The sequence below is a fragment of the Parambassis ranga genome, chromosome 22, assembly GCF_900634625.1.
Source record: "Parambassis ranga chromosome 22, fParRan2.1, whole genome shotgun sequence".
NCBI classification, from domain to species: Eukaryota; Metazoa; Chordata; class Actinopteri; family Ambassidae; genus Parambassis; species Parambassis ranga.
In genome coordinates, this window is record NC_041042.1 from 7,743,930 (window position 1) to 7,756,659 (window position 12,730).

The 12,730-nt window shown below is 42.9% G+C and overlaps 1 protein-coding gene across 1 annotated transcript in view; it reads left to right on the plus strand.

Moving 5' to 3' along the window:
* LOC114427776 (ryanodine receptor 3) overlaps positions 1-12,730 on the plus strand; it is an 84,171-nt gene that overhangs the window by 66,083 nt on the left and 5,358 nt on the right. The window contains exons 67-94 of the mRNA XM_028395992.1: positions 120-201; positions 279-409; positions 492-815; positions 904-1,144; positions 1,229-1,316; positions 1,410-1,502; positions 2,027-2,041; positions 2,820-2,990; positions 3,155-3,214; positions 3,288-3,422; positions 3,751-3,863; positions 5,179-5,275; positions 6,459-6,568; positions 6,833-6,884; positions 6,962-7,018; positions 7,111-7,210; positions 7,290-7,369; positions 7,450-7,526; positions 7,832-7,905; positions 8,791-8,808; positions 9,423-9,503; positions 9,595-9,683; positions 9,755-9,883; positions 9,969-10,073; positions 10,705-10,786; positions 10,937-12,249; positions 12,339-12,397; positions 12,543-12,717. Of these exons, the coding sequence (XP_028251793.1) occupies positions 120-201; positions 279-409; positions 492-815; positions 904-1,144; positions 1,229-1,316; positions 1,410-1,502; positions 2,027-2,041; positions 2,820-2,990; positions 3,155-3,214; positions 3,288-3,422; positions 3,751-3,863; positions 5,179-5,275; positions 6,459-6,568; positions 6,833-6,884; positions 6,962-7,018; positions 7,111-7,210; positions 7,290-7,369; positions 7,450-7,526; positions 7,832-7,905; positions 8,791-8,808; positions 9,423-9,503; positions 9,595-9,683; positions 9,755-9,883; positions 9,969-10,073; positions 10,705-10,786; positions 10,937-12,249; positions 12,339-12,397; positions 12,543-12,717 (4,151 nt within the window). The remainder of the gene's footprint in view (positions 1-119; positions 202-278; positions 410-491; positions 816-903; positions 1,145-1,228; positions 1,317-1,409; positions 1,503-2,026; positions 2,042-2,819; positions 2,991-3,154; positions 3,215-3,287; positions 3,423-3,750; positions 3,864-5,178; positions 5,276-6,458; positions 6,569-6,832; positions 6,885-6,961; positions 7,019-7,110; positions 7,211-7,289; positions 7,370-7,449; positions 7,527-7,831; positions 7,906-8,790; positions 8,809-9,422; positions 9,504-9,594; positions 9,684-9,754; positions 9,884-9,968; positions 10,074-10,704; positions 10,787-10,936; positions 12,250-12,338; positions 12,398-12,542; positions 12,718-12,730) is intronic.

Genomic DNA, 12,730 nt, shown 5'->3' on the forward strand with positions numbered 1-12,730 from the left:
CACCGGAAAAATCAGGCTTAATCACAGTGTAAAATGTATTTGCATCAGCCACAGGAAGATAGTGGTGGGAAAAGAAACATGACTTTACAGGGTTTGTTTTGTTTTTTTTTTATCCTCAGTGGATGATGTCCAACTGTCCTGCTACAGAATCCTGACCAGTCTCTATGCACTGGGCACTGGAAAAAACATCTATGTAGAGAGGTAACTTAAGCTTGAACTGATGAACTTCAATGAAGAACCCCAGTGAGATTTAATGAGTGTTTGTGTGTGTCCCTCAGACAGCTGCCAGCTCTTGGTCAGTGTCTGGCCACCCTAGCTGGGGCCATGCCTGTAGCCTTCCTGGAGCCGCTCCTTAACATGTACAACCCCTGCTCAGTTTTTAATACCAAGAGTGCGAGAGAACGATCCAGTGAGTGATTTACTTCAAAATAAAAGCATGCAATGAATCAATACAGCTAAGAATTTGTTGTTATCGCATGTCAATACTTTAGTCCTTGGAATACCAGACACAGTGGAGGAGATGTGTCCTGGGATGCCACGGCTGGACGGTCTAATGACGGACATCAATGACATGGCTGAGTCCGGAGCCCGGTACACAGAGATGCCCCACGTGATCGAGGTGGTTCTGCCCATGCTGTGTAACTACCTGTCCTACTGGTGGGAGAGGGGTCCTGAGAACCAGCCAGCTAGCGGTGGAAGCATCTGCTGCACCACCGTCACCTCAGAGCACCTCAGCCTAATTCTGGGTAACATCCTCAAGATCCTCAACAATAACCTGGGCATAGATGAGGCCTCCTGGATGAAGAGAATAGCAGGTTGGTAGCAGAAAATCTGTCTGTGATAAAAAATGAAACTGAAATACTAGAAACTTACCAGCATACATATATTCGACTCTGTGTTCAGTTTATGTACAACCCATCATAAGCAAAGCTCGTGCAGACCTCCTGAAGAGCCACTTCCTGCCTACACTGGAGAAACTAAAGAAGAAGACGGTGAAGGTGGTTGCCGAGGAGGAGCTTCTGAAGGCAGACAGTAAAGGTGACACTCAGGAGGCCGAGTTGCTCATCCTGGATGAGTTCGCTGTTCTCTGCAGGGACTTGTACGCCTTTTACCCCATGCTCATCCGCTATGTGGACAACAACAGGTCAGCTCACAGAGCGGTAGAGGGGGGGTTTGTGTGTGTGTTTAGATTTAAATAAAATGCAATAAGCTCCTTCTGTAACTGCAGGTCCAGGTGGCTGAAAGAACCAGATTCAGACTCCAATGAGCTCTTCAGAATGGTTGCAGAGATTTTTATCCTCTGGTGCAAGTCACATGTAAGTGACATCATGTAATGAGTTTGTGCCATTGTTACTGCATGTTCTTTTTCATTTACAATTTTATTTCTTTCTTGCTTTCTTTTTTTATAGAATTTTAAAAGAGAGGAGCAGAACTTTGTAGTCCAGAATGAGATCAACAACCTTTCCTTCTTGACTGGTGATAGTAAAACAAAGATGGCTAAGGTAAGTTTTTTAGCTTTACAGTGCAGCAGTCAGACAGATACTAGATTGTGGCATCTTGATCCATCAATGGCAAGAAAATGTTTTTAACAAACAGTGTTGTGATACATATTTTAATGTTTTAAATAATATAGGTGATCTAAAATAATTTCTCTGCTTTTCACCTTTAAAGGAAAAATGTACAGTAAACCCCCCCACCTTCAAATTTTAGTTTACTATAAGCCTGTGTGTATGAGTGTGTGAGAACACGGTGCATGCATGCTTGTTACAGTAAAAAAAAGAAACTAACATTCATCCTTCACTGTACAAATATTCCATACCTTCAGCCCCTGTCTGTGTTACAGAGGCGGGGACATTTTTATTTCTTGTCTGCCTGGTGTTACTGTTTAAAGGCAAACAAATGGATTTCATTGCAGTGCACGTCCATGTGAGGCCTGCGTGTGCCTCCATTAACTGGCCTCTCATCCTTTTCTTCTGTCTGCCTCTCTCTGTCTGTCTCTCTCTCTCTCTCTCTCTATCTCAAACAGTCCTTTAAGGAAAAGGTAGAGTGATGCAGTGCATGAGCTGTTTACCTGCCAGCTTATTGGCTTATATGCTCCGGTCGCCAAGCAGAAAAGCCAATAGCTTGTGCCGCTGTGCTATATAGTCTATAGTGTAGTTATATTTTGTAGTATATTATGTTACCTGATAAGTTGTGGCCTCCATTCATCACCCTGTGTGACATTGACACTTTGGTCATTTCTCATTTCCTTATGGGTGAAACACATCTCATGTGGAGTAATGAAGCCCAGCCCTCATGTAGCAAATCATGTGACCACATGCCACTGGTGTGTTTGATGGATTGTGGTGTGTTTGGCCAATAGGTACCTAAAGCTATGTATTTATATATATATATATGTATGTTGTTGTTTGATGGGCCTGTGTGTTCATGTGTCGATGTGTAATGTACATGTGTGTATTTATATACGTTCAAATGTAGTTGTCGCTCTCTTGATTCATGTTGTAATTTTACCAGAAGCAGTCAGGTAGTTGTGCTTTTCAGCTGAGGTGTGAGGCTTCATGCTTAATACTTCAGTGACACAGATGATTTAGACACAGAGTTTGCCAAACCTGAAAAATAAATGCCCAAGCTGCCTCTGGCTTTTGTTCAAATACAGTATAATAAAATACCATCAGCTCACAAATTGAGAGGGATTGTTTTAGTGCAGTATTAATCTCTCCCAACAAAGGGAGAAGGAGTTTGTCTTACCTCTAAAGACAAAGCTTGTTTAGCTCCACCAGTAGGTGTTTTTTGAGGTTAATATGATGGTTTGTTTTAAGTCTGGAGGACAAGACCAGGAGAGGAAACATAAGAAGAGGCGTGGTGAGTTCTACTCCATCCAGACCTCACTGATCGTGGCTGCTCTGAAGAAGATGCTGCCAATCGGCCTCAACATGTGTACCCCAGGAGATCAGGAGCTCATCTCTTTATCCAAGACCCGCTACCTCCTGGTGAGAAAACATTTAATGAACATATGAATGAAGATCCAGCAAATGTGCTGCTACACTTTGACAGTAAATTATTGATCCTCTCCCTTCTTGCAGACTGGGCTACAGTAGTTTTACTTTTATACCATGTGTTGGTTATATAACGTGTTCCTCACATTCCTCAACAGAGAGATACAGATGATGAGGTGAAAGACCACATCAGGCAGAATCTGCATCTTCGAGAAAGGGTAAGCAAGGCAAAGTCACATATTTGCAAGTGTATGACGGCTCCTATTGACTGCAAAATCTATCATTTATTAGTCAGAGGATCCCGCTGTGAGGTGGCAGCTGAACCTGTACAAAGACATAGTGACGAGGACTGAGGGGCCTCCAGACCCAGAGAGGGTGGTGGATCGTATCCAGAGGATCTCTGCTGCTGTCTTCAACCTGGAGCAGGTCAGCCTCAAACATTTAAACCGACATTGTGAGTGGAAGTGTTGCAGTACATTGAGTATTAGTGAACACAAGTCAGCTTGTGCTTTAATATATATGGGTGACAGATCAAAAATTGCAGTCATCTTCCACAGCAGAATTGCACTGGGCCACATCACCGTCTGTCACCCCCCCTCTGCTCAGGTTCATCATGAGTCACCAATGCAAAAACAACTCTTGATGAGAAAAAAGCTTTATGCCTGATAGAAATCTAGCTCTGAGCTCTGCTTTTATTTTTGGGTTCGAAAATGGTGTTAATTAATTCACCCACTACTCACCTCTTCTTTGACAGGTGGAGCAGCCACTGAGATCCAAAAAATGCGTATGGCAGAAGCTGCTATCCAAGCAGAGGAAGCGAGCTGTTGTCGCCTGCTTCCGAATGGCTCCACTTTATAATCTGCCAAGGTATCACTGTGTACATTTACATCTTAAGTGTGTGCATCTTAAGCTTGTCTCTTATTTTAAACAGCTTACTGGTAATAATAATGATGACTTCAAGATGACACACCACCAGAGAGAAGCAAAAAGCTCCCTGCGGTACTTTTAGCAGATGGGAAATGGTACAGCAGACTCTGTACAATCACCTCTGCCACCTCACTTCCTTCTTCACTCTGACTCACACAGCGCCTTTCCCTCTTCCTGGGTTCTGACCCTGCATTAATGCACAGCCTCCCACAGTTTGTAGGACAAATGTCTAGCCTACAGCTGTTATCAAGGACTAGAAATAAGGGACACTAGCAATTTCATGGCCTGCTGCTCTGTAACTTAATCACAGGAAGTTGGGCAGAGTGCTACAGTAGGGAGGAAAACAATTATGAGGCCCAACCTCGGGGTGGCCATCTTCAATATGTGCTCATACGCCGCCGCCTGCCTGCCTGACAGCATGACTCATTTATTCAGAGTTGTTGACAGTGAAATAGGACACGGCAGAGCTAATAATTATAAGACAGCATTTACAGTGCAGGAACAATGATTGCCTTTCTTTACAATAACAGATTTGAGTGAAGGATGTGAAGCTTTGGATCACATCAGCTCTTTTCAGGATTCTTCTGGATGACATCTTTTCTTTTCTGTCTCTGTTTAAGTTCTTGTTCTCTCCTCAGTGTCAAACACTCTTGTACCTCATTCCTTTAGGCACAAAAATAATAATTACTTCCTGAATGCCTACCGACACACTTGGCTGGAGATAATGCATGAGAACACAGACTATGGCAGTCTGCTCTCAATGCTGACGGTAACGTAGTGCTCAAGCAAGCTTGCCACTCTTTGACTTGTTTTCCTTTCCTAACTACCTAGTTTTCTTACCTACTAACTAGTTTTAACCCCTGATTTTACTGGCATTTCCACTGGTCCATTTACTCTTATACAATGTTTAATATAAAAAAATGTTCTAAAGGTAGGTTGAAATTGTACCTTTTTTCTCAGAAAGTACAAAATATAATGCAATATTTGTCATTGCCAGATCCTGGTGTATATGTGAGTGCATTACACACAAACACTGTAACACTAAGCTAAGTCAGTGACTAATATACTTAAAAAAAAGAACATATCTTGTTCTCTCCTCAGCAACAGTCTGGACAGGAATTATGTGCAGCTGTTCCTATGGAGGTGACCAGTTGGATGTGCCACTGCCCTAAACTAACCTCTCCTAAAGGGACGTCTCCCCTCCTTTGCTCTGCTCCTCTCTAACCCTGGCTAATGTGCTCTCACCCCTTCCTAGGCATCGCTCTATTAACCTCTTCCTCCTGGCCTATCAAAGAATATGGATAGAAACAGAGGAATACTCTTTTGAGGAGAAGCTAGTGCAGGACCTTGCAGTAAGTACTCGTGTCTGCCCACCAGTGCACTCACGTCAGTGGGGATCTGCTGGCACTCTCCTCTACTTGTGTCAGTGTTAAAAGTGTTACCCACTTCCATTGTGAACCACTGGGTCACTCTCGGTTATTCATACAGTGGTTTTCAATAAGACCCATTTTGTTTTTATAAGCATGACATCACCGCTGATGTCAGAGCCCACTGCGCCACTGTGTCCCATCCCACAAAGGTAAGAAAGCATCCTGATGTGATGCTTGAGCTCTTACCACTGAAATTTGTGAACGTTCCTGAAATTTCACAGCCATTAAACGTCATGAGCATGAAATGAATTTGTAATAAAAGCAGAAGTCTTTCACAAAAGTGCCTCAGAAATACAAGTAGCCCGCAGCAGTGTGCACCGAGCTATGCTTGCAGAATTTATGAAATGGAGGTTAATAAATTCTGTATATTCCGGTCTGAAATAAGAGGATTTCATGAAGACACGTTGGAACTAACCCCACTGTGCCAGAGTGTTTTTTCTTTAATAAAATTAATTTTAATTCAAAGCCACAGGCAGTACAAAAGAATTTTAAGGGTGTAACAGATGAAGTTTACTTTATGGTCCAGCCAGTCAAATTAATGTATTTGCAGCATCCCTGCAGAAAATCGTTCCAATCTGTCAGATTTCATGAGTGCTCTCTGCTCTGGAGTGAGATGATAGAATGTCAGAGATAGTGGATTTGTGGATATCCGTGCTTTATTCAGCATGCTGAACATCACCATTTGTGTGTATGTGTGTACCATATGTATTTGAATGCACCTATTATTGATGCCATGCATGTGCTTGTGGTATATGGGGTTCACGCTGTTACCTGGTTTACTCTGGCAACAGAGAAATCCTACAGTTCAGTATGGGCCACTTGAGTAAAAATAAACAAATAGAAGAAAACTCAGCTTTCATATTTGGTGGCATGACCTCCTTGCCTTTCCATATGCATACGTGAAAAGCCTAAGGCGGTGAGAGCTAAGGGGCGGAGGATGGATTGCAAAGTAAGAATCAGCAGATGTGTGCTGTCTTTAAAATCCGCCACTACACCTAAATTTTGGGCTGAGCTTGAATTTGTGGCCTGCCCTGAACTGATGTTCGATGTGATTTTGGGAGTACATGCCTGAGTTCCACTGCTGACTTTTTATGGCTTTGTCCAGAAAACACAGCACAAAGTGGAGGAAGAGGAAGAGGAGGAGGAGAGAAAGCAGCCGGACCCTCTTCACCAGCTCATTCTGCATTTCAGCCACAACGCTCTGACAGAATGCAGGTAAATACACACACACACTCACACACACACTCACACACCTGGCCTCCTGGCACCAGCTTGAGTTGCTCCATCTGTGATACATAATTGCTTTGGCCTGCTTCTCAGCTAATAAAGAGAGCATTAGGCTAAATCATAGCCATATTTTATACGAGGATGGAAACACAAGCAGTTTTCAGTGTTTCTCTGGAGTGGTGTTGCTTAATGTTTAATCACTGCAGTAGTTGCAAGTTTAACCAGCAGATATTTATCTTCTTTCTTTGTTAGTTCTTTGGAAGAGGATCCCCTCTATATTGCCTATGCGGATATGATGGCAAAGGTACCTCATTCTCTAAATTGCTCTTGTATGCTGCCAAGCAAAAATGTGCAGCTCTGACGTTCATTTTTCTCTTTCAGAGTTGTGCTGAGGGTGAAGAAGAGGAGGAAGGGGAAGGAAAAGAAAAAACCTTTGAGGTGTTATTTTTTTTTCTACGTCTGCTGTTCTTACATTTTTACAGTTTTTTAATTTCATATTCTGAAGATGTACATATTGGTATCTCATATAGGAAAAGGAAATGGAGAAACAAAAGATGCTGTATCAGCAAGCCAGACTCCACGACCGAGGGGCTGCAGAGATGGTGCTTCAGATGATCGGTGCCAGCAAAGGTAGGAAAGACACACACTGACCTGTCAACATGATCCCTGCCTGTGTGATGACCCATCATCTATGATTTGTGGTCAACAGGTCGGCTTGGTGCTATGGTGATTTTCACCCTCAAACTAGGCATCTCCATTCTCAACGGAGGAAACATACTGGTCCAGCAGGTACACAGCTCTACATTTGTGTAATTCTCACCGCTGCCCTATTCAGCTACAGTATTGATTTTGCTTCTTTGTTTCTGCAGAAAATGTTGGACTATCTGAAGGAAAAGAGAGATGTTGGCTTTTTTAAAAGTTTGTCTGGACTCATGATGTCGTGCAGGTAAGAGAGTCGAGATTGATTTATACACAGGAATATTTCTTTTTAGCTAAGAGGAAGCTTTACTAATTCATAAAATAACCCTGAAACCTTTTCATAAATGGGATTTGCTGCAATATGGGGAGTGTAGTATCCGATGTTTTGGGACCTTCAGCTATATTTAGGTAGACTAAAAAAAGAGATGCTGTATCTATTCTTTGGCTGAGGTAGCTGAGTAGAGATATGGCGCTCACACCGCATATGTAAGCACACTAAACTAAAGAAATGCAATCTGTCATTGTGTAATCTCTGTCTTTGGTTTCTGTCAGTGTCCTGGACTTGAACGCCTTTGAAAGACAAAACAAAGCGGAAGGTTTGGGGATGGTGACTGAAGAGGGGTCAAGTAAGTAAGGATACTATCTGTGGTCAAAGACACTCCAAGAGACCTTAAATCAAAGCAATAAACAGCTTATTTGTCAGTTTCTTGTGGCATAGACTAAAGTCCATGCATTCTTTGTATCACTGTTAAAATTGCAGTATAGACAAAACCTTAATACTAAAAGGTCAGCAGTTTATTCCCTACGCTCTGTGTTGCTGCTAAATGCTGATCAGCTGCAGATCTGAGGATGTCTTTGTACTCTGACAATGAAACAGAGGTTATGGAAACTGTAGTTTTATGCATGCAGCAGATTTGTTTTCAGCCACTCAGAGTGACTGTATGTGGAAGCTTTTCACTTCAAATGTCTTATTCAGTCAAGTGCTGTTTTTGGTAAGTCAGGCGCGTAAATGATCACACAACAAATGACACAGCTCGACAAAGCATCTTTAGCTTTTTTGTCATATAAGTCCATCTCCACGTCATGTGCAGTTGTCATGTTGTCACGCATCCTGCAGGTAAACCTGTGCTACTGTATGTCCTGTCTGCCACCTAAAAACACTTGTCACAGTCACAACTAGAGGCCTCTTTTTGAACTGATGGGTTGCATACAGTAAATAGATATATTTTTTAATCACACATTCCAGCTCATTCCCACCTCATAAGCTCAGGCATAAGTGATGGTAACTGTGTACTCTGTCTAACGTCTAAATACCTGCCCAGAGTGCAGACTGTACTTTAAGAATTGTTACCGCATGTCAATGTTGCAGTATGTAAAGATATATCCTATAGTCCTATCGCTCTATCCTGTTCCTACTTCTACTAAATGAATCTCAATGTCTTCTCCTTTGCTTATGTCTGCTTTTGTTTTGTTTGTTTGTTTTCTTCATGTTTTTATGTCATCGGTCGCAGTCAACGTGAGTGAGCGGGGTAAATACATGGTTTAGATTCTTCTCATTTTCTGCAATGCTGACATGTTGAGTGCTGTCCATTCAACTCCTTCCTCCCTCTTCTTATCCCCCACCTCCCCTCCTTTACTGCCTCTGTCCCTGCTTCCCTTGCCTTGAATGCAATATACCCACCGTATTTGTATCCTGGACTGAAGGAACGCATGCATGCGCCTATGACATCTTTATAGATTATTCAGTCCATGGTGAGGTGCTGCAAACTGACACAAATCTTTCCACTACTTCTCCAACAAGTGCTTGTTATTTGTGTGGGACCCTTTATGTTTCTTATTTTTGCTGATACTAACCAGCGTATGTTTTACCAAATAAACCTCTAAAAGCTTTGTCTGTGCAAAACAACAAAGCTTTGCTCGTATGAAACAACAAAGTTTTATCCCTAATGTGAACTCTTGTTTTTATTTATGAAATGGTGCACTTTACCTAGTCTGTGTTTATAACCCTCAGTATAGTCCATATAAGATAGCAGCTGTATAAGGAAAGCTATGCAAGCTCGGATGCCTGTACAGACATTAAAATGATGCGTCTCTGACCTTGTTATGACAAGAAAGGATGGTTAATCTCATTTGCTGTCCTTAGGTTCCAAGGTACTACAGAACGATGAGTTCACTAAGGATCTCTTTAGGTTTCTGCAGCTTCTCTGTGAGGGCCACAACAATGGTAGGTGGTTCCATACTCTAAGTGAAAACTTTATGTATGGTTTTAGAGGTTTAAAGGCCTGATTATGTGCATTTGATCTTTTTTTTTATAGATTTTCAGAACTTCCTGAGGACACAGACAGGAAACACAACTACTGTCAACATTATTATTAGTACTGTGGATTACCTGCTGAGACTCCAGGTATCACATTGTTGCAGACAAAGCTTCAGATTGCTTTGAAAAAGTCATTCATGTATTTGTTCTTCTCATAGGAGTCCATTAGTGATTTTTACTGGTACTACTCCGGTAAGGATATTATTGATGAAGCTGGCCAGAGGAACTTCTCCAGAGCACTAGCAGTGGCCAAACAGGTCTTCAACTCTTTAACAGAGTATATACAGGTACACATCACAATGCACTGTCACACATTTGCAGTATATGAATGATCTGCCGGTGCTCTGATATACTCTTTGTTGTGTGCTCCAGGGTCCATGCATAGGGAATCAGCAGAGTTTAGCTCACAGCAGGCTGTGGGATGCAGTGGTGGGGTTCTTGCATGTTTTTGCTAACATGCAGATGAAGTTATCCCAGGTATGTTCTTCATGTCTGCAGTAAATCAGTGTTTTTGATCCTTTTGAGAATGCAGGACTATAAATAATAATAAAAAATACAGCAATTTTATCTGTCACCACAAGGGGTCTCTCTAGGCTCAATGATAACCTCAGGCTATTGCAGTACAATTACAGACTCTATGCCATTCCACTCAGCTGCATGATGTATCACTCCATCTAAGATATGCCCAATAAGCCATGAGTCGGATAAAATCCAGCCACCTAACTTCATCTCATGGTCATCACAAAGGGCTGGGTCTGAGTAGAAGCCAGGATGAAGGAACACACGTGGAAGGTTTTGAATTTATGTCGTGTAAAATAAAGGCTGCACTGAGACCCTAAATGAGTCAGACTGACCTAGCCATCTGCTCCTAGACAGTGAAATAACATCAACCCTGGTGATGATGGATGGATGCTACCTAGAAGGACCTTCTGGGCCTCAGCAGGGCCATTGTGGGTCCCTACAATCTGAGGCAGCCTTGATCTCTCTCTCCAGATGCAACTCAGAGATATTAAAGATGACGGCAGTACCCTTACAGGCAGGCCATCAGTGGTCTGAGATAAAGTGTAGTGTGACTCACAAGGTTTCCTTTTCTGCTTTTCTCTAACAGGACTCCAGTCAGATTGAATTATTGAAGGAGCTGCTGGACCTGCAGAAGGACATGATTGTCATGATGCTCTCACTTCTTGAAGGTTTATTTATTTATTTATTTCGATGACATCACGCAGTGTTTGCCAGCAGCAGTTTGTTTCCTTGGAATTTAACCCATTGTTTACCACAGCACATTTGCTTCATCTGCACAGGGAGTGTTGCTTCTTAATGTGTGAATTATGACTTCACAGGTAATGTTGTCAATGGAACTATCGGCAAACAGATGGTCGACACTTTGGTGGAATCTTCCAGCAATGTGGAAATGATCCTTAAGTTTTTTGACATGTTCCTCAAGTTAAAGGACTTGACCACCTCAGACAGCTTTAAAGAGTATGACTCCGAATGCAAAGGGGTTATCTCAAAAAAGGATTTCCAGAAGTCCATGGAGAGCCAGAAACAGTATTCTCAGTCTGAGATCGAGTTCCTTCTCTCCTGTGCCGAGGCTGATGAGAACGACTTGTTCAGCTACATGCAGTTTGTGGAGAGATTTCACGAACCAGCTAAGGACATCGGCTTTAATGTAGCCGTGTTGCTAACCAATCTCTCAGAGCATATGCCTCACGATGCTCGCCTCTCAACCTTCCTTGACCTGGCTGAAAGTGTTCTCAGCTACTTTGAACCTTTCTTGGGTCGTATTGAGATCATGGGTGGAGCCAAGCGCATTGAGAGGGTCTACTTTGAAATCAGCGAGTCAAGCCGAACACAGTGGGAGAAACCTCAGGTGAAGGAGTCAAAGCGGCAGTTTATTTTCGACGTGGTAAATGAAGGTGGGGAGAGCGAAAAGATGGAACTGTTTGTCAACTTCTGCGAGGACACCATCTTTGAGATGCAGCTGGCTTCTCAGATTTCAGAGCCGGACCCTGTGGAGCGTGCAGAAGAGGATGAAGATGACAACCAGAGTGTAGTGGAGAATCAAGAAGAGGAAGAGGAGGAAAGCATGATGATGGAGTCTTCCTCTGCGTTTACAGTTGCCTGCATCTCCATGAGAAAAAGCCTTTCTCACTTCCGCCAGTTACTCACTTTCAAAAGCATGAGGCGGCAGTACAGGAGGTTCAGGAAGATGAGTGTGAGGGAGATGGTGCGAGGCTTCTTTTCCTTCTTCTGGATGATCATCACCGGATTCTTCCACTTTGTCTACAGTCTAGTTTGGGGTTTCTTCCATATACTGTGGACCACCATGTTTGGAGGTGGCCTCGTTGAAGGGGCAAAGAACATGAAGGTGACAGATATTTTGGGGAATATGCCAGATCCCACACAGTTTGGAATCCACGGAGATGTGTTGGAAACAGAGAAAATGGAGGCGAGTGAAGCATCTGCGTTGGCCGAGATGGGTCAGATGGCTCAGGGGAACGCAGCCGAAGCAGACCTGATGGCTGAGCTGCTCAACATACAGCCTAAGAAAGAGGGCAAACACGGGTCTGAGCCAGGTTTGGGGGATGTATCTGAAGTGGTGGTTGGAGATGCTCCATCAATAGCCAGTGCTGTCAAACAGAAAAAAGCCCAGGTCAGTAACCCAGTTTAATTATGAGGAGTCTTGAGCATATCTGTAAGTTACTTTATAATTAACAATGAACCAATAATCTGTTTGTTTAGTTGGCTGCAAAGAAGAGGGCTGCAAACGGGGAATACAAATCTGATTCAGAGAAAGGAGAGTAAGTGTCATTTGTTCATTCAGTGACATGGCAGATGTTGTCTCTTGTCACATATTTAACTCTGGTTTCTTACAAATACTAGAATAGAGATGGATGTCTTGTTATCGGCTTAAATCAGTCTGTTAAACAGAATTCATGCTTGCAGCTCTGAGGATGGTGAGAAGAAAGACCACGACAAGGCCAAAGACGAAGCCCCTCCAGAACCCTCAGTGGAGGAAAAGAAAGCCCCGAAGAAGAGGCTCGGCCTGAGGAAAGAACCACCAGAGGCCTTCATGGCCAGCTTCTTTGCCGGCTTGGAAATCTACCAGACAAAGATGCTGGTCAGCTATCTTT